The sequence below is a fragment of the Pogona vitticeps genome, chromosome 2 (genome assembly GCF_051106095.1).
Source record: "Pogona vitticeps strain Pit_001003342236 chromosome 2, PviZW2.1, whole genome shotgun sequence".
Taxonomy (NCBI): Eukaryota; Metazoa; Chordata; class Lepidosauria; order Squamata; family Agamidae; genus Pogona; species Pogona vitticeps.
The window spans coordinates 168,885,210-168,906,927 of NC_135784.1; the positions used below are offsets into that span (position 1 = coordinate 168,885,210).

At 44.5% G+C, this 21,718-nt stretch overlaps 1 protein-coding gene and 1 long non-coding RNA gene across 5 annotated transcripts in view; one reads left to right on the forward strand and one right to left on the reverse strand.

The window, feature by feature from the left end:
• Nucleotides 1–21,718, reverse strand: part of ARHGEF25 (Rho guanine nucleotide exchange factor 25) — an 83,151-nt gene that overhangs the window by 58,069 nt on the left and 3,364 nt on the right. Inside the window, exons 1-2 of one of the 4 annotated variants that reach the window (XM_020778398.3) lie at nucleotides 13,148–13,228; nucleotides 9,870–10,026 (exon numbers count right to left, since the gene is read on the reverse strand). In XM_020778398.3, the coding sequence (XP_020634057.3) occupies nucleotides 9,870–10,026; nucleotides 13,148–13,189 (199 nt within the window). In that variant the 5' untranslated portion in view covers nucleotides 13,190–13,228. Of the gene's footprint in view, nucleotides 1–9,869; nucleotides 10,027–11,814; nucleotides 11,965–13,028; nucleotides 13,229–21,718 lie in introns of those variants that run through there. The other 3 variants (XM_020778378.3, XM_020778404.3, XM_020778392.3) reach the window with 3 other exon arrangements.
• LOC140704687 (uncharacterized) lies at nucleotides 24–18,342 on the forward strand. Its single transcript, XR_013541278.1, has 3 exons — nucleotides 24–114; nucleotides 2,529–2,649; nucleotides 17,875–18,342. It is a non-coding gene; the product is annotated as an uncharacterized LOC140704687 (long non-coding RNA).

Here is a 21,718-nt window from a genome sequence, read left to right on the forward strand (position 1 = left end):
TCCCCCCCCCCTCCCTTGCTCTCTTGCTGAGCCATTGCAGCAGCAGAGCCTGCAGCGGGCACCGGGTAAGGAGGCGGTCAGATTGCCATGTCCCCTTGCCACCCCACTTCAGAGGTGAGCAGAGGGGGCGGGGGGGGCGGAGGCACTGGAGAAGAAAAAAAGAAACTCGTCGCTAGCGAGGAGTCGAGGATGTCTGGATGCTTTTTAAAAAATGAGAGGGAACAAGCAGGCTGTGCAGTTGTGTGACTGTGCATCTGTGTGTATATAGGCACGCACACCACAGACACAGACGTAGGAGGCAGAGATCCAGCATGCACAAAGTTGGGGAGCTCAGGGTGTCTCAGCTCCGATGGCATGCCCAGCAGAGAGGTGGGCAAACTCTTCTCCCCTGCAGGCTGCCAGGGTGGAACTCCAGGTGGTGTCTCCGTGTTCTGGTCTTCCAGCCCCCGCAGGGCTTCAGTGCGCCAGAAATGGGGGGGGGGGAGTGGAGGCGGAGCCCTACAGATCTTCCCTCCCATCCCCTACGGCAAAGGCAGAAGACCCTCAGGATCCATCCCACACTGGGATGGTCTTCCCCCAGCTGTTTTCTGACACACATACCCTCCTGCTGTGGCTGGAAGGGGTGGGGAGGAGGGAGAGATGAAGGCTGCTTTGAATGGTTACCACATTTCCTACATGGAACGCAACTCCATATATAGGAAAAACAATGCATGAAAAAAAATCCACACAAAGAGACCGTTCCATGACAATTGCGGGCACACATCAGTTTTGCTGTATGTATACATCTGAAGCTCACAGTGTAAGGGGGAAACAACACTGAAATGGAGAAATTGGATGAACAGCTGAGTGAAAGGTAGTTAAACACTAGAGGGATTGGCTAATGAGAAGACCTGGATTCAAAACCTTCCACAGCAGGAAACTGACTGGGTGACCTTCAGCCTGTCACTCATTTTTATCCTAATTTACAGGACTGTAAAACAGGGTGGTGGGTGAGACTGAGTATGCCTTCCTTTGAGCTTCTTGGGAAACAAGTTAGAATATAAATGTAATAATAAATAATATCAAGACAAAAGTACTTCTTTGAGCATATTAAATGTTACTGTGCACTAGCTCCCAAAGCATTACATGATTGGCACCTTTGAATTTTAATGTCCCTTATGTGAAGACTCTCAATCTCTCATTTAATTCATTTTTTGTCATCACATATCACAGAGCTAATACACAGTACTGGTAGGAACTGCTCATGGTCTGAGCTGAGAAAAGTACCTCACCCCCAAATATCAGTATGAGGAAAGATCTTATTCAGCATACAGGTTGCTTATGAGTATGTGGTCCACTCATTCACTGCAACACAGAACAAGCAGTGTATTTAAGCAATTTCGGACCTTAAACTTAATGATCTTACAGGAGGGCAGGGGGAGATGGCAACATACTGCTTCAATTACTACTTCAAAAACATGGCAAGCTAACACTAATGTATCTGGAAGCTACTCCTGCTTCTCTTGCAGAGAGAGACTCTTGACTTCTTACCACCCCCCCCCCGCACTCAAATCTCCCCTTGGTGGACCCGCAAAACGAAGCAAACTCCTATCAGCATGACATACATGGAATCAAATGGGAATGAGAGAGTAGAACTCTAGAATACAGATTGAAGAGAGGAAGCCATCTTTTTAAAATTCTCTCTTGCATTTAAAACAAAACAACACGTGATAAACTTTCCTGCTAGAAAGCCAGCACATGAAGGAAGTTAGGAAAGGAATTTTGTCTCCCCGATGCGATTTTCTTTCCTTTGCTTGCATTTATTATATTACTGGCTAGTTCTGAAAAACAACATCTGTCCCTAATATGATGTGGGACCAAGCACTGTACCCACTTCTTTCTGCTGTTTATGTAGACCAGGTATTTGCTTTGATTTGGGTTTCTTTTCCACAAGCCCTGGATGTAATTATCTTGAGCCAGAACTCAGGCCTGGAATCTGTTTTCAAACAAGAGACTCAAATCTAGATCCCACAGAGAAATAATAATGGTAAGGTGGCTCTGACCAGGTGCCAAGTGTCTTTTCCTCCTTGATCAGACAGAGTCAATTCAAACAAATACTGTATGGGAGTTCAAGAGCAAGATTCCTCCGATCATTTCTTTCAGGCATGGCTTGAACCATGGGACATCTTCCTTCGTTCGTTTATTCCCTTCCTTTCTTTTCAAAAGACTTGAGAAGTGGCTACATTATGATTTGAACTTTCCAAATGTCTTAGGTGCCTGACTCAGCTGGATGTCATATCTACACAGCCTATATTGGTTTTAAAAGAGTTGAATTACTGTTGGCTTCTAGCATGAGTTGCTAATTTTGATGCAATGCTAAGAAACAACTAGTCCAGGGATGGTACATCTTTGGCTTTCCAAAAAAACCTGCAGCTCCTTTAATTCTTAACCAGCAGACCTACCAGTTAGGTCCTCTAGGAGTCAAAGCCAAAAATGTCTGCTAGGCAGAGATCCCCCAGTTATCCAGTCTATTTCCTTTCTCCCTCCAGACTATGATTCCCAAGAGGGAATTAATGCTAAATCAATCACACAGAGAAGACCTGAGAGTCAGGATGGGTTGAGGTGACAGAGAGGCCCAGTGTCAAAGATAAGAAGATGCTACAGGAAAAGGTTAGTGATGGAAAATTTTATTTGGGAGTGCAGGGTAGAGAAACAAGCACAGAAGGGGCCACAGAATAAGGTGCAAAGAGGCAGGGCTGGTTCTGCTATTGGGGGGAATGAACTAGCTCGCCCCTGAAGACAGCCTGTGGGAATCAATGATGATAACTTTCTGGGTATTCTTCATGACTTCTCCACCTACTCCTTTGTTGGACTGAGCCAAGTATGCCACCCAACCTGTCCTCCTGGTTCTCCTAAATTAATCTGCTGCACTCAGGTGTGGTGGGGGCAAGTGTTGAATTCCACTGCCAGTCCACTCAGCTTTTCTACCTGGAATGAACTTGTTCCTCATCTTAGCCAGCATAAAGACTTTGCCCAACAGTACAGGAGCTGTGGTCTGTTAAGTCTACTACCTCTCCAATGGAGATGAAAGAGGAAGGAGGATGTTCACTTGCATATATTACATGTCTTTTATATGCATGTGTGTGTACTTGCATAGGTGTGAATGTGAGGGGGGTGGTTATTTTGTAGCAGTCCAAGGCTAGAATTCAGATTTGTAACTAGCCATTTTGTCATTTTGGGCAAGTTGCATCTCTGCCTACTCTTCTCCAAGGCATGGGCATGGCACACACACACGCACGGAAAAGGAGGAGCAGAGAGTGGCTCTCCCACCCCCCAAAAAGAGAACACTTGTGCTTGTGTCTGATGATCTCACTCTTATATTCTGTGTTCATTATTTCTGAAGTAGAATCACCTCCTGGTTCTAGGCTCACAGTTGCTCACGTGAACTGGAATATTTGCTTTACCCTTAAGTAGGTAGTCAGTGGTTTCAGGACATATTGTTTAGAAAGGCTCAGAAACACTCTTGTCTTTTGAGCTGGAGTCACACCCAAGTCTTTAAACTCATCACTGAATTTCTATATTGTTTGTCTGTCTGTCTCCCTAGTGCATCAAACACCCATGCCATTTTAGAATTGTTGCTGAAGTTTAAGTTTGCTTTGATATTAAAAGGGTCTGTCCAATGGGCCCAGGCCCTAATATCTCACAAAAAGGATGTTCCTGACCCAATAACCTTGGGAACAAGTAACATGGTTTCCAAAATCTGTAGTGGTTCTGAAGAAAGACTCTGAACAAGGAGTAGTCTGTACAACCTGTTCCAGCACAAAAACGCCACTCCTGGATCCTTCCAGGAACAGAAAATTCCAGCTAGTGTTATTCTCCGCCTCATGAAAGGAGAAACACCCAGAAGCTCTTGGTGGGGCAAAAGACTAAAACAGCTGGGGGGGGGGAGTCGCAAATGCAGCTTGCAGCAATTAGGCCTGAAGTTTTTCTTGCTTTTTAAAACTAGGGTGGGTTTTTCTTTTACATTTATACCTTGTTTTTCCTGCAAAGACTGAAGGATTGTGTAAATAGTCCTTGTCCTCATTTTCATCTGCACAAGCCTATGAAATAGATTAGGCTGAGGGAGAATGGCCAAAATCCTGTTGCCTAGTGTAGTAAATCACAATACAGTAGACCCATGAAATTAATGGGGATTTGGAGAGAGCTCTCCTCCTTATGATCCATAGATTCAAATCAGCCCACTCTAACAAATACTTTTCTTAACATAGTAAGTCAGAACTAGAGTAGGCTAAGCTCACTTATTTGCTTCCTGGCTCAGAAGTGGAATTGAACCCAATTCTCCTCAGTCCTAGCCCAGTCATCTAGCTAATACACCACATCCTCCCTTTCCCCTGGTCTTGTCTTTCTATGAGTCAAAGAAACCTTCCTGCGAGCTACTTATCAGTCTATGAACCCTAATTCCACAATTAACAGAATTTTTTCTTCATTCTTGCTCTGACTTCCTTGCTCTGACTTTTCCAGTCCTCTCCTGTTTAGCTTCCCTTCCCTTCCCTTACAGTCTCTCGCCTCTGTTTTGAATTTATCGTCTAGCTGAATTTATTCCGCTCCTTGCTATGATCATGTTACTCTTCCTTTCCCAACACTGGCTCAGTCTTTCTTATCTGAACTTATTTTGCTGATCTTCAATTGTCTTCTCTGTCCTATTCCCATTTGTCTATTTATTCTGCTCTCCCTCCCCCCCTCTCTCTGCCCCTTTCCAGTCTTTCTCTGATCCAGAGCTCCCATCTTAAATCCTCCATTGCCTGACTGTGCCCCTTCTTTCCTGTAGCTCACTTTCACTGCAAAGTGTTTTTTTTTTGCTTCTTACCACCTACCTTGTTCTCTCATAATACTGATTTTTAAAAAAAAAAAAAAAAAAAAACCTCATTTCAGTTCTCTCTGTTCAAGCCCCCTTATATCTTGTGTGTCTCTTGCACAGAATGTTAGCCTGAAGGCAGAGCCTGCTCTGGGCATCTTGTCGTATGTGCAGCTCTCAATTTTTGCAGGTCTCTAGAAAAGCATCTTAGGAATAACAGCCAACAACAACAGGAATACTGTTAAGTTACTACTATAACATCCTAGTGTGTTGTAATGGATAGAGTGTCGGACTAGGTTTCTGGAGAGCAGGGTTCAATTCACCCCACTCGACCATGGAAACTGACTGGGGAACAGGCAAAACCACTCCTTAAATATCTTATTTACCTTGAAAGCCCCGATAGAGTTGCTATAAGTTTGTTCCAACTTGACAGCACATAACAACAACAATGAAAGTGACATATTTAGCATGCAACATCCTATATAATGCTAAACAATTGGAACTGTCATTTTTTGGACTTGTTGTGTGCTGTCGACTTATGGTGATCCTAATAGGGCTTTCAAAGTAAGTGAGATATTTAAAGAGTGGCTTTACCCATTCTACACACCCCAGTGAGTTTTCATGGCTAAGCAGAGGTTCCAAACCATGCCCACCGAGTCCTAGTCTCTCACTCTAGCCACTACATCACACTGGGTTTTGGACTTACATCTCCCAGAATACTCCAGTTGGCATAGCCAGCAGCGATGCTGGTTGTGGTGTTACAGGGGTGGTTGACTCAAAATGCACGCTGGCTGGTGTATTTTGGCACAGTGGTCTACAAAATCCACAACTCCCTATATCTGATGCTCATCCCCTTTGTTCAGCTATTTACTCTGCATATGTTTCCAATTCATACTGTCTGTAATTATGTGAATAGTCTGCACATCTACCCATGCCCTTAGATTGATGAGTAGAGACTTAGCAAAAGCAAGACATCTTATGTTCCTAGTCCTCATCAACAAGTGGACGGGCCAGCAGACCAATTTAGAGCTTAAGACGAATGGCAGAAGAAAGCGGGGGGGGGGGGGGAAATGGACAATAATAAGATCTCTCATACACTACTGGTCTAAACCTTTTTTGATCCTCCTTATGTTGTTCACCTACAATTCCCATCATCCTTGTCTATTGGTCATTAGGGATAGGTTGATGAAAGCTGGGGTTTGGCGATGTCTATGGAGGCTATAGGTTTTCTCCACTATATCTCACCTGCCTCATGGGAGACATAGCTTACTTTCACTGCATGATCACTACTGATCCTCTGTGTCAAGAATGCTGGCCACCACAGAGAGGATCCATTGACCACTAAGCCATACTACCCTTGCTTGTCCTGGAGGATTCAGTGTGCTAGTGGTTGGGAAAAGTTTCTTGTAAATCCCTTCTTCCAACATCCTTGAGCCGACGACTCATTTGGTGCTCCAAAGAGAGACAAAAATCTTTCAGGTTGTTGTTTGTGGCTGCAAACCAACCTTGCAGAGTAGAAAATATTTTTAAAACCGCACACAAAGTACTTTCCTTAGTATCACCAATCTCTTGATCTGTCTGAGTAATAACAGAACTGTAAAATGTTATGATTTTTACTAAAGGTATTTGGAAAGTAAGTTTAAATCCTCTGAAAGAAAAATGCTGTCAAGAAGGTCCATAGCAAAAAGGAAAAACAAAACTCAAAGACAGAAGAGTCAGACCCACAGAAAACAATACAGCTAACTATCTAGAGCTATACTTATGAAGTAGCATGGTTCCAGAGCACACACAGAGTTCAGCAGACTAGCAGGCATAGATTACATATTGAGAGATAAAGCAAGCTAGCTAGGCATATGTTTAAGCTGCAAGAAGTTTGTGTGATCCCTTCTTCTGCCTCTCCTTATATCCTTGGGATGATGGGTTAACCCTTTGCACTAATCAAATTGTGTTCTTTCCTAAACCTCCTAATAGATAAAGGTAAAGGTTCCCCTTGACAATTTTTGTCCAGTCGTGTTCGACTCTAGGGGGCGGTGCTCATCCCCGTTTCCAAGCCATAGAGCCAGCATTTGTCCGAAGACAATCTTCCGTGGTCACATGGCCAGTGCGACTTAGACACGGAACACTGTTACCTTCCCACCGAGGTGGTCCCTATTAATCTACTCGCATTTGCATGCTTTCGAACTGCTAGGTTGGCAGGAGCTGGGACAAGCGACGGGAGCTCACTCTGTCACGTGGATTCGATCTTACAACTGCTTGGTCTTCTGACCCTGCAGCACAGGCTTCTGCGGTTTAACCCACAGCGCCACCACGTCCCTTATCCTAATAGATAACTTCTGCAAATGTAAGTAATCAGATCTTACAGGTGGTCCTAATTTCAGTACTATGCGATACCAAGATGATTCTCACAATATTCTTTCAGCCTTCAAAGTTGTAGATAAAACCTCTCACAGGGTCAGCTCCTTTCTTTAGTTAGGAGATGCTTCCCTTCTTCCCATTGCAGGTACCGAGCCTTGCTTTTCACAGATTCCAGGAAATGAATTAACCCTCACCTTGCTGTAGTTTCATGACACGCTGCCATTCCCATTTCCTTTCCCACTTCCATGTTTTTGTTGAGTGTTCCTTTCTACATCACAAAATGGCATATGCTCAGAGGTCCCAAGATCATGGGATCTTAGCTCAAAGAAGCAACTTGTCTGAGCTTTACACAGAGCCCACCAACATAGATAAAAATGACCTTCTCCATGAGTATTCAATCAAAAATTTTAAAAAAACTCTGAAAAACACTAAATATGCAATCAACAATAAAAACAATAGCATGCCAAAAAGAAGGTCACGGTTTATTTCCATACTCTGCAGCAACTTTGAAGACAGACAGCAGACAAAGAGAGGGCCGCCTGGACTGCCAGGACAACTAGCCGTCTTCCTTGGATTTGCTTTGGCTGCGGAGACGATTCCTATTTCTGCACTTACTGCCATTAGGGCTGGTCAGGCATTAACTCTCACAGAAGGAGTGGAAATCACCCGCAAGCTGCCCCTGGGCTAAAGCAAATGATACCAGCTAGTAAATATGCATTGCCCGTAGCATGGGAACAGTGGGCAGAGTGCCAAGCAGCTTTTAGATCATCAAGACATATATTTGAAGAAATCTCCGGAAGGCAATCAACAAAATCATGCCACAGCACTAAAACTAATGCATTGCAACCATTCTTGTGCAATTCCGAACACAACCAGACTACACTGTAACAGCAGCATTCAGACAAAGGCACAATTTCAGCTGGGAAAAAACATTGAGGAAGAGTTACCTATCTGGAGGCTGTCAGGTTTTTTTGAGACAGTTTCCAAGTGCTGTCCAAAATTGGCAACTGGAAGTCCACCTGTGGTTGTTATGTGCCATAAAGTTGAAACCAACTGATAGCAACAGCTTGCAAGAAAAGTGAGATATTTCAGGAGTGATTGTACCCATGTCACACGCCAAGTGAGTTTTCATGACTAAGCAGGAATTCAAATTCATTTCTCCTGAGCCTGGCCCTTCACTTTATCTATTACACCACACTGGGTATCACTAGGAAGACCACCTACGCTCAATGTTTTCTTGACAGTTCCCAATTTAAGTCTGTGTGAGAGACTTCTAAGAATTCTAAGACATAGTCTGGTTCCGATCTGTGGATGACACCTTCGCAATTTGGAACCACGGTGAGGAAAAATTGGAAGAATTTCTAAACCATCTCAACAGCATCCACCCAAATATACAATTCACCATGGAAAAAGAAATAGAGGGCCAACTCCCGTTCTTAGATGTCATGGTCGTACGCAAAACTGACCTCCTATTGGGACACAAGGTCTACAGAAAACCCACCCACACAGACCGGTACCTGCACAAAAACTCCAACCACCACCCACAGCAAAAAAGAGGCATAATCAAAACACTGGTAGACCGTGCAAATCGGAACTGTGAAAGAAAGAAAGAAAGAAAGAAAGAAAGAAAGAAAGAAAGAAAGAAAGAAAGAAAGAAAGAAAGAAAGAAAGAAAGAAAGAAAGAAAGAAAGAAAGAAAGGCCAAACTGTCAAAACAAGTCAGGTAGGATTCCTGCTTGGGGGGAGCTAGAGGAAATGCACAAGCGGAGTTTCCTATCACGTTCTGCAGAACTGATGGAAGAATGTCAGTGACCTGCGACACTTGCGATTCTCCCCAGCCGTTTCCATCCCAACTCACATTCTGCCCTATGCCCTAATATACGGAAAGGAAATATGTGCCCCTCCAGATACTCCTGGAGGTCAACTCCTATCGATTCCCCACCACTCCCTAAGCTTGCTTGGGTGATGGCAGCTGCAGTCCAATAACATCCTGGAGGGCCCTATCCCAGCCTAGATACAGGAGGAATGCAGCATGAACTGTGGGGAGGGAGAGAGATGCAGAGGACCATTCAGGAGTAAGAGGGTGCAGTAATTAGGGAAAGGAGGAATGGTAGGCTTAATAAGAATGTGGCCTACTTCACTAACACCACCACTAGATTTGCTCTCCTGCAGCGAGCCCCAATCAAGAGTGGAGCACACATTTTGCATGCAATAGTTAAGACTCCAGCATCTTCCCTTAAATCCGGAGTCAGGATTCTCAGAATCCTCCAGACATTCTAGATTACAACTCCCACAACTCCAATACCTTTGGTCATATAAGTTGGGACTTCTTGTAACTGAAATCCAAAATATCAGGAAAGCTAAAAACTCTCCATCCTTGAATTAACCATTGTGGGCAGCAAAGCTGAAGAAGAACCTTGAAAAACCACTGTTTAAGTCAGAATGAACAGCACTGGAGGGGGGGGAAAGGGCCAGTTGTTGATCCTGTCTGCACAAACTAGTTTTCCTTATGCCTCTGTGGTTGCGAAGGTTCTCGAGAACAACTAGACAGAATATTGGATTATGGGGATGTGTGTTGGAGCAGAAGACAAAAATTAACGGGTTTGCCTGACTGGTCCACCAGATCTGACCTGGAGGGTAGGAGAAGCAGCTCATAGTGAAAGGTACCAAGAGACACTCACCCTCTTGCGTGGTTTGAGCCTCTGTGGATCCAGATGCCGTTCCTTCATTCTGGGGTTCCACTATGTGATGCTGCTCCCTGGTGTCCTCAGAAGCCTCAACACTGCTGCTAGGCTGGGACTGCATCTGAGCTTCTTCCTGTGAACACAGTTCTGGCAGCTGCAATTGAAGTATGAAAAACGAGTTTAGATTTTAAGGTCGGGTGCAGGCAACCTGTCTGACATGGAGGATCCGCTTCAGAAACAGATCACAAGCTGGAGAGCAGCTGTTAATGGGCATTTTTTTTTAGATGAATGCAATTAGAATTGTTTTCAGATCACTTCCATGAACACTGAGGGTGCTAGAATGACACTTGGAAAACATATTGCACTTATCACACTATATTTTAAAGCTGTGAACTCATATGTGTGTTCACATGCAGAGGCAGAAGACACCTTAGCACACAGTCTTAAAAATGGTAATAGGAGAGAGAAAAAAGACACACTCTTTTTCTCCCTACCATACCACTCTGTATGCTTCATAAATGAAGCCAACTCATTTTCACGTGTCTCCACCATGAGGACTAGAAACACTTTAAAAAGAATCACAACAGGTAAGGAAGCTGGGATTCTCTGGGGATGAACAACAAGCAAGAGAATGTCCACTCCATATTATATATTACGCAACAGAAAGGCTCTAGGCACAAGAACATGTGACCCAGCAGGGATGAGAAGGGGAAAAAAGCTGATAAATAGGTGCCAAAGGGCAGAGAATGGAATGAGGTCTTCTTCCAGGTTGACCTGGATAGGTCTGTTAGTGACTACTGTCCTGATGATGAAGCCTCCATGTACTGAGGAACGATACTTCTGAATACTAAATGCCAAGGATAAACAAGAAGATCATCTTCACACCATGCTTTGAGTTTAGAAACTGAGGCCATCCTACTTTGGGCACATCATCAGAAGGCAGGATTGTCTGGAAAAGAAAACAATGCTGGGAAAGGTAGGAGGCAGCAGGAAAAGAGGAAGACCAAATACAAGATGGACTGACTCCCAAAGGAAGCTGCAGCTTTGAGTTTGCATGCTTCCTAGGGTTTCAGGGATGTGATGTCCAAACCACAGAAGACCAGAGGTTCTCCACCCCAGATTTATAGACTTGCAGTGCAGAATTAATCTCCTAGGCAGGCCATTCAGTGGACTTTCAGGGTGATTTTTCGCACCCTACAAGTGCCACTGAGTTGGGGCTTACAAAGGCTGATCTGCTTTCCTTGCCATCCACTGCTTGGAGTTTATGCCCTTCTATCCCAGTTTTTTTTCACCCTGGCATTTATGCAGAGAGAGCTCAGAGGACAGATGAAAGAGATGTGAGAGCCAGCAGGGTTCCTCCCATGGCATGGAAGAGGCTCTCAGATCGCTGCTTTGCTTCCATGTCGGGATGTCATTAATATCGTTCAGAAAGTTAAAAAAAGCAGCAAATTTTAAAACGGAGAGGATCTCCTCCTCCAGTTTTCCCTGACCCAGCATCTTTCACGTGGGTCATACTGCAATTCCCATTATCCCCAGCCAGAATGATGACAGGGGATAATAGGCACTGAAGGTCCAAGCCATCTAGAGGGTGCCAGTTATAGGAAGGTTGTTGCAATGATATAAGAATCACATCTTTGTTACAAAAACAGGCACAGAGAAATGTTTGCCTCTTGAGCAAAACGGACCCCAAAAATCTCTATGAAAAACCTCTTTCCAAAGTAACTTGGGTGCCCCAATGTTCGCCCCTGCCCCCTCCATTACATATAACCCCTGAGCACCTCCAGCCTACACAACTCTACAAAAGAACAACAAAAACAACAACACAACAGTGATGTGAACAAACACAATTCAGAACTGACCCTACAACCTCCCCCACTGCGCAACCAACCCAGAGGCCATGCAGTCTTTTCTTCGGCTTCAAGGAGCCCTCCGGAGAACTTACCAGCCTCATCCTAAGCAGCACATTTAGTTCTGCAAAGACTGTGGAGATTTCCAAACAGCGGGAGGGGTGGTGGTGGAAAAGAGCAAACCTTAATCTTTACTTTTCCACTGGAACTGTGCCTGCCGCACCCTTTCAGCACATTGCTCCACAACCCCCACAGGCTCATTTTCTCCGTCCTGTCCCCCAGCTAGCAGCAATAGGGGGTGGGGAGGCAGAGAGAGAGAGAGAGAGAGAGAGAGAGAGAGAGAGAGAGAGAGAGAGAGAGAGAGAGAGAGAGAGAGAGAGAGGACACAGCCCCACCCTAGAGCAAAAAGATCAGGTCTCCCACAAGCCTATTGCCACATCACTGTTTCCCCAAACGAGTTCTTTAAAAACATTCTCAAGAGTTGAGGCCCCGTTGTTTAGGGGTCTCGCTTTTTATTCTGAAGCAAGGAAAACATCTCCAGAGGAGAGAAAGAAGTAGCACCCACTCTCTTTGGCCTTCAGTTCCAGTGCCAAAAAATGCCTGGTGGGGGACAAGGAGGATCCCTGCCGGGGACGACACGCTTTTGATTTTGGCCCACACAGACCATTAAAAAGAAGTCTCTGTTAGTGGCAGGCTATCCCAGTAGTCTCAAGTGTGGATTCGCCTTGAAACGTATTCTTCAAAGCCCACCAGCATGCTAGGTGCTGTACAAAAGATCGGACGCAATACGCTTTATGTCTGGAGTCTTACAAACCCAGCCTAATTAATAAACCTTTCCTCCCCAGTGGACAGAAAATATACTGATATTTTGAGATTTTATCTGCTTTCCCTGGGGAACCCTCAACCCACCCATCCTCCAAACTAAAATCAACGGTGCAGGCACTGTACAACTACTCTCCCTTCTTGGGAGCATGGTCGCACTTCCTTAGGTATTGCATTCCTCCCATCACCAGAGCGCGGGGGGGGGGGGGAAGGAGACTGTTGTGGACTAGAAATCCCAGAATCCCCAACCAGCACGCTGAAGGAGTGGGTAGTGTTTTGAGAACAATACTCTGAAGAGGTCGCTTTCTCAAAATTTGCCCACCCCCCAAAACACAGCACTGGCCCACAAATGCACCTTCACAACCCTACACTTGCCCTGGCCTCCTCCTCTACTTGGCTTTGTAAAAGTTGTGTTAATTTGCCTCCTTTTTTTCTTTGCAAAGCTTCCTGCCTGCTTGCCTGAACCCTGTCCCCTCCTTCACCTTACCCAGTGTTGGCTGGGTAGGGCCAGCGATGTCAGGATATCCCCCATAGCCCCCAGCATTTGGTCGGTCCGCCCGCCCGCCCGCTGTGGGGCTTTCATGATGCGTCGAGAGTCCCGCTCACCTTCTCCCACCACTGCTCTCGGGTTTTGGAGCCGGGAGGCATCTGGGGGACGGGGAGGAGACTGGGCACCCTGCCTCTCTGTGTGTGTGTGTGTGTATCTGTGTGCGCGCTGGGTGCTGGGGCAGCCAAGTCAAGCCGAGTTCCCAGCCAGGCTGCTCCAGCTACCATAACTTCCCTGCTACAAGCGGCTGCCTTTTAAAAGCTGCACCCCTCTGTGCCTGGATCCTAAGCCCTTTATCTCTTCAGCCTCCTCCTTATTTACACTGGAAGGATGTAGCCTCATAGATAGCAATGGATTAGGGACAGGGAGGGGAGGCCATCTCACACAGACAAAGCCGAGTATGTAGCTGTGAAGGAGAGCTCAGTCTATATAAGGGAAAAAACAGATAGCACAGTTGAAAAGGAAGCAAGAGAGCACTCAGTAGCAGTGGGGGCAAACCAGTCACTCTCAAAGTACAGCAGGAATCGCTCAGTATTAACAGTGGAGCCAGTACAGGAAAGCTATGATTGGAGGCAGGACAAGGTATACAGCTGATGATGAAGAATCAGGTTTTAGTGATTTGGTGCAGGTCAGCATGGCACGGAGGTCAAAGCCCTCTGAAACTAATAGCAACCCAGTCCTACTACTATGCCAGCCCTGCCACTGCACAGGTGGGACATATGGCCAGGACAGCGAACCTCTAGAGCAATGGTCCCCAACCTTGGGTACCCAGATGTTTTTGGTCTGCAACTCCCAGAAATCCTGGCCAGCACAGCTAGTGTTGAAGGCTTCTGGGAATTTTAGTCCAAGAACATCCAGGCAAGCCAAGGTTGGGAACCACTGCTCTCGATGGTGCTATGAAGCTAGCGGTCACATAGAGCAGGGGGTTTCTTTACAGGCCAGAAGGAAGGAAAGTGAGTCACATCGACAAAAACACTGGAAGTTACCATATACTGAGCTTGACCATTGATCTGTTTAGCCTGATACGGCATGCAAAGCATGCACTCTACCACTAAACTACACTCTTGATGTTCCCCTGTTTCTTCCCACCCACCCCCAACATTTTCAAATATTTTAACTATTTTATAGAACCATAGAATAATTGAGTTGAAAGCAACCCATAACGCCCTCGAGTCCAACCCCCAACACAGATCTGTCAGATGGTTGTCCAATTTTCTTTTGAACGCCTCCAGCAATAGAGCACTCACACCTCCCGAGGAAATTGGTTCTGTTGTCATACAACTCTAACAGTTAAGAAGTCTTTCCTGATATTTCCAGACATGATCAAGCAAAGAGTATTTAGTAGTAGTCTAACAGGTACTGGATGCTCTCCGCAAGCCCACCAACCATACAATGCTTCCACTCTCCTCGAATGGCCAATCAGAGAATTTATAGTGACTTCCAGAGAAATTAAAGATAACATGGGGGAAATTGTGAAGGTTAAACCTAAGAGGTAAGAAGAATGTATGCCAGCTATTTCCCCTCTCCAAACCCAATCCATACTACTGTATGCTGTGTGCAGCCCTTGCGGCCATTTGCATGTGCTGCTATCAAGGGACATCTGTCATATTATACGAATAGCAATTATTAAAATTTGGTCAGCCTGCTCTCTCTTGCTCCCTTCAAATGTTCAAGAGTAGAAGAACTGCTGTTATGTCTCTAGAATAAGGCTAGAGAATCCGTGCCTCTCCAGATGTGGCAGCTCCTCCCAATTCCCATAATCTACAACCACTAGTAAAGGATGGAGGCCCCTTCCAACTCAATTAGACCCCTTCAAACTCAATTATTCTATGATTCCATATTTGGATTCCTGCAGTGATCAGTTGGTTGGACTCAATGGCCTTAGAGGCCCATTCCAACTCAATTATCCTATTCTGTGATTCTTTGGAGACAGAAGCAGGCCAGCAACACCTGAAGGACCATGAGTTCTTCTCATATTTGCCTGATATTGTGCATGCTTGCTCAAAAGTAAGTTCTACTGAAGTCTTCTGTTGTTTTGTGCCGTCAGATTGCCTCCAAATTAGTGCGATCTTATGAATTAGTTACCTCCAAAATGTCCTGTCATTTACAGCTCTGCTCAGTTCTAAAAAAATTCAAGGTTCATTTAGAGAGTGAATCCATCTCGTATTTGATCTTCCTCTTTCCCTGCTGCTTTCAGTCTTTCGCAGCAGATGTAACAGATATGAAGTAAGTACACCCTAAAGGGCCTCCCCCAGTCTAGAGCTCTCTTGATGTGCTGTAGTACAACTCCCTGGGGAGGATAGGAATTGTGGTACCACACATGGAGTAGGCAAAGTGCAGGAGATTAGAACGGGACTCCAACTCACTGTTACACGCAAGAAGCAATTTGATTAAGCTACCTTACCTTCCTACCATTTCTCTCATTATAATATGGAGTCACTGCTGTCCTTAAGCTGTCTCTTTAGCCTTCTCGGCAATTTCAGGAGATTGATCCACCTTTGCTCCTTGATTCCTGTGGGTCCTTTCATAACCACTGTTCACAATTGCCGAAGCTTACTGATCAACAGTAAAGCTTTTAAAGGGAAGGTGCAAGCGTAATCCTGAAAACTTTCTCCCTGTCTCTTTACTTGAGCAATGCAATTACGGTAAGGCTCTGCTGCTCGCTATAGTCTTGCAAATATGGTAGAAGGGGATCCTCTCCCCCACCAGAGGTTGATTTCCTGTAGTTTTTCATTCCTGCTTTCCAGAGAGACAAAACACATTTCTGGAGCTGAAGTGTTGAGTGTGAGCCATGGTGAGTGGGGGAGGTCTAGAGGGCTCAGAGCAGCCAGGATCCTTCTCCTCTTCCTGCCACGCAGCCGCTACAGCTTGTTCCACCCCAGAAAATCCTGTAAGGCTGCCCTTACGAGGCTCCTTTTTCCAGAATTCTGCCCCCTTGCTAATGCTTCCATTCCCACTCTAGACCCCAAAGCTGCCTCTGCCTTGCTAAATGCATCGAGATTTCTCCCTTCCTCTTCTTTTCTCTGGAAACAGCAGTATAGAAAACCAATGTATCCCCTTCCCATAATAATCTGCTTTGAGGTTCTTTAATAATAGTGCGTGCTGATAATAGCAGCATTATGAGATGAGTCCTCTTAAAGGCTGATGTGCACAACCAGCTGGCATGCACAGTTGTTTGAGGACGGGCAATTTACCATCTTCATATCTTTGCAGCGCTACCTTTACTACTGACTTCATCATATTTAGGTCTCGTCTCTCCCCTTCCTACAGATTTTAGGGCAGCTTCCTGGGCCTTTATGGAACAGCATTTAAGAGTGCTGAACCAGGAGTTGAGATCTGGGTTCAGCCTCTCACTCCACCATGGAATGAATTGACTCACCTTGGGCTGGGCACACTCTTTCTACCTAAAAAGACTGCTGAGAGGCTAAGGTGGGAAGGATGGGAACCAAGGAATCCACTTTCCACCCATGGGAAGCTATGAAAGTAATAAACAAATAAATGCCTAAATTAAAAAAATCACATTTTCTACCAGTGCCATAACCACTGTGATTTTATCCTCTCATTAATACTGAGACTTAGGGTGTGACTAGATGGGGGAATCTGAAGCAATGTGGGTAGCATTTAATAGGCTTCAGTGAGATCTAATTTATCTCACACTTAAGCAATCCTTCCATTCATACAGAAGACTACTTTCTTCTGTGAGAAGGATCCCAGCAGGACTTTCGATTCCTCCAAATTCACCCTCTTTCAATTGCTGCCACCCACAATCCTAAAACTTTCCTGCCTTTTGTTGTTGCAGTTATCATTCTGTGGGCCGTGGCAATTACTGTTTTGTTTTTTCTTACATTTAGTAAGTGGCATAGCACTACAACAATATATCAGCCTAGGATGGATACTCCCTTGTATCTGAAATAACACGATGTCACTTAGGATAATATTTTTAAATATGTCAGAAGAGTAAAATAGAGGATTTCTTTGCCATTTTTTCTACTGTTACAACCTACTGCATATGTCACAGGGTTGTCACCAAAAAGAATGCTGCCCACAGCTCTATTTAGGAGTGAATTGAGCAACCACACAGACTGAAGAATGCGATAATCAGGTGTGCTCCCAATTACATCAAATAAACTGCACACGTAAAAACACATGTGGTCACTGGAAAAAAGGGTGAACCAAACTGCACCAAAAGCGAACCAAATAGTGAGCTAGATGCTCATCTAATTGCCCCCTTAGGCAGAGAAATAAGGATCAACCCAGGGCTACCCAGCCAGTTAGTGTCACGACTGAGTATAAATGTCAACACAGGACACCCAGTCCATGTCTAGCCAATCTAAGTACTGTACTACAGTGAGGACGAGGAACTTCTGACTCAAGGACCAAATCCAGCCTGCTGCTCCAGCCCACCCAGCCTGTGAGGGAGGCCTCTCCTTCAGAAGCTCCACACCTCAGCGGCTTGTGCTTGACTCTTTTTTGCCCTCCTCTCAGAGGAAAGGTGAGCCAAGGGCCAAGCCAGCTAAACACCTCCCACATTAGATGGCTAAGAAGCAATGGAAGGGGGAAATCCTCCCCAGGGCTTTTGTCTTGCTCTTCTTGTTTGCCAAAAAGACAGAGAACAAGGGGCCCATGAGTCAGATTTCTGGATTGACTAGTGGGGCTATTTTTTCGGAGAGCAACAGTAACAGAAATAAATGGAGTTAGTCAACTGAGTTAATTTTGGGGGTAACAGGACAACAACAGTTTAAATATTGCATGAGCCTAAACAATGCATTAACTGTTTTGTTCTCAGCAAAAGAAGAAGAAGAAGAAGAAGAAGAAGAAGAAGAAGAAGAAGAAGAAGAAGAAGAAGAAGAAGAAGAAGAAGAAGAAGAAGAAGAAGAAGAAGAAGAAGGGGGAAAATAAATAAATGTTGAAGAGGTAAACAGGAAAACAGTGCAAAGACTGATGTGACCTCTTCACATTTGTGCAAACTCTTGTCTTTAAATATAATGCAAGTCGTAAAGAAAAATGTATAGCCTAATGCAGAAGTTTTCTATAACAGTTTCTGTGCTTAAAAAAAAGTTTAATTGTGCAATTCCTAGGCACGTCTACTCAGAAGTAAGTCACACCATATCCCATAAGGTTTATAACCAGGTATGTGGACTTAGGATAGCAGCTTATGGATCTCCTAATTATAGCCTCCCTCCTTCCACATAAAGCATGTCCAGAAATATGAACAAAATGGAAAATGAATACGATTACAGAAATATCACTAAAATATCTGGAGAATAAAAACACTATGTGTATACACTGAATATATATGTAACCTTTAAGTAAACCCATTCATAACAGCAAAAATACAGTAGGACTTATTTCTGAGTAAGCCTTCACTGGTCTGCACTGCTAGGCAACTGCAATCTTATGAACGTGTTTCTTGGGAATAAACTACATTGAAATTAGTGCCATGGCGCATGTGCAGACTGCATGCAAGTCTTTGTTACTTAATTAGCTTTCTCTTGCAAGGTTAAAATATCTTAAACCAACAGGTAAAAAGGACAGCTTAGAAGGGGGGGTCTGTCTTCTCTGCAACACAATGATGGTGATGGAAGTCATTTTCACCCTAGACAACACATAGAGGCTCCTCATCTGGGAGTTGTCCTCAAAAATGGAATTTTGGAAAGGAGTTTATAAGGGGAGACAAAAAGCAAGAGAAGGTTTTTGGTGGGGATGGGATAAAAAAACACTTTTTAAAAATTCATGTACAGTAGCTGTTTCTTTTTCTCTAAGCTCAATACAACATTAGTGAGGGAGGCAAGTAAAATAATAGATGACATTTTCTATTTTTTTCTGGCAAGGTTTTACTGTAAGTCACTCAACTGAAATGACAACAGTAATTGTTAAAAATTCATCTCCTCCAAATCAAACATAATTAGACTAACCTTTTCTACTAAGTGTCCCATCTCTGACTTTTAAAGAAAAGAGTATGCATATCTTAGCTGAACAGACAAGCTTTTCACTAGACTGTACCAGAAATTTCAGGACTCTGTCCCAGCTACAGTGGGGTCTTGACTTGAGAACTTAATCCGTATTGGAAGGCGGTTCTCAAGTCAAAAAGTCTGTAAGTCAAGTCTCCATTGACCTACAGTGCATTGAAAACCGATTAATCCCGTAACAGGCCGTTTTTGTTCCATTTTGGTTTTTTTCTGGTCTGTAAGTCAAATCTCAGTCTGCAAGTCAAACCTAAATTTTGCGGCCAGAGAAGTCTGTAACTCAAAAAGTCTGTAAGTCAAGCCGTCTGTAAGTCAAGGGTCCACTGTACTACCCTTGACACCAAAGACTCTATCTCTATGGGACTGCTTTTATTTTTTATATGAAACGCTGGGAGGCTGTGTCATGTGCAGGCTTTCAACATTTGCAAGCAGGTTTAGAATAGTTCTTTTGTAACAGAAGGCAGAAGGCAGGTTGTTCAAATAGATAAATAGATAGATAGATCAAATCAAGCCTAAACTATCTCTGAAGACAACAGTGTTAAAACTGAGGCTGTCCTGCTCTGGGCAAGATTCTCTGGAAAAGACAATAATGCTGGGAAAGGTGGAAGGCAGCAGGAAAAGAGGAAGATCAAATAAGAAAAGGACTGACTCCCTAAAGGAAGCCACAGGCTTGCGTTTGCAGGAGCTGAGCAGGACTGTTGAGGACAGGAACATTTTGGAGATGGCTCATTCATGTGTTTAGTCGTTTAGTCGTGTCCGACTCTTCGTGACCCCATGGACCAGAGCACGCCAGGCCCTCCTGTCTTCTACTGCCTCCCGGAGTTGTGTCAGGTTCATGTTGGTTGCTTCGCAGACACTGTCCAGCCATCTCATCCTCGGTCGTCCCCTTCTCCTCTTGCCGTCACACTTTCCCAACATCAGGGTCTTTTCCAGGGAGTCTTTTCTTCTCATTAGATGGCCAAAGTACTGGAGCCTCAGCTTCAGGATCTGTCCTTCCAGTGAGCACTCAGGGTTGATTTCCTTTAGAACTGATAGGTTTGTTCTCCTTGCAGTCCAGGGGATTCTCAAGAGCCTCCTCCAGCACCACAATTCAAAGGCATCAATTCTTCGGCGGTCTGCTTTCTTTATGGTCCAGCTCTCACTTCCATACATCATGACAGGAAAAACCATAGCTTTGACTATTCGGACTTTTGTTGGCAAGGTGATGTCTCTGCTTTTCAAGATGCTGTCCAGATTTGTCATCGCTTTCCTCCCAAGAAGAAGGCGCCTTTTAATTTCAGGGCTGCTGTCTCCATCTGCAGTGATCATGGAGCCCAGGAAGATAAAATTTGACACTGCCTCCATATCTTCCCCTTTCTATTTCCCAGGAGGTGATGGGACCAGTGGCCATGATCTTAGTTTTTTTGATGTTGAGTTTCAGACCGTTTTTTGCACTCTCCTCTTTCACTCTCATTACAAGGTTCTTTAATTCCTCCTCACTTTCTGCCATCAGAGTGGTATCATCTGCATATCGGAGGTTGTTGATATTTCTTCCGGCAATCTTAATTCCGGCTTGGGTTTCTTCCAGTCCAGCCTTCCGCATGATGTATTCTGCATATAAGTTAAATAAGCTGGGGGACAATATACAGCCTTGCCGTACTCCTTTCCCAATTTTGAACCACTCAGTTGTTCCATGACCAGTTCTAACTGTTGCTTCCTGTCCCACATATAGGTTTCTCAGGAGACAGATAAAGTGGTCAGGCACTCCCATTTCTTTAAGAACTTGCCATAGTTTGCTGTGGTCCACACAGTCAAAGGCTTTCGCATAGTCAATGAAGCAGAAGTAGATATTTTTCTGGAACTCTCTGGCTTTCTCCATAATCCAGCGCAAGTTAGCAATTTGGTCTCGAGTTCCTCTGCCTCTTCGGAATCCAGCTTGTACTTCTGGGAGTTCTCGGTCCACATACTGCTGAAGCCTACCTTGGAGGATTTTGAGCATAACCTTGCTAGCGTGTGAAATGAGTGCAATTGTACGGTAGTTGGAGCATTCTTTGGCACTGCCTTTCTTTGGGATTGGGATGTAGACTGATCTTTTCCAATCCTCTGGCCACTGTTGAGTTTTCCAAACTTGCTGGCATATTGAATGTAGCACCTTAACAGCATCATCTTTCAAGATTTTAAATAGTTCAACTGGAATGCCATCACCTCCACTGGCCTTGTTGTTAGCCAGGCTTTCTAAGGCCCACTTGACTTCGCTCTCCAGGATGTCTGGCTCAAGGTCAGCAACTACATTGTCTGGGTTGTCCGGGATATCCACATCTTTCTGATATAATTCCTCCGTGTATTCTTGCCACCTCTTCTTGACGTCTTCTGCTTCTGTTAGGTCCCTCCCATTTTTGTCTTTTATCATGTTCATCTTTGCGCAAAATGTTCCTCTAATATGTCCAATTTTCCTGAACAGATCTCTGGTCTTTCCTTTTCTGTTATCTTCCTCTATTTCTTTGCATTGTTCATTTAAGAAGGCCCTCTTGTCTCTCCTTGCTATTCTTTGGAAGTCTGCATTCAAGTTTCTGTAACTTTCCCTATCTCCCTTGCATTTTGCTTCCCTTCTCCTCTCTGCTATTTCTAAGGCCTCGTTGGACAGCCACTTTGCTTTCTTGCATTTCCTTTTCTTTGGGATGGTTT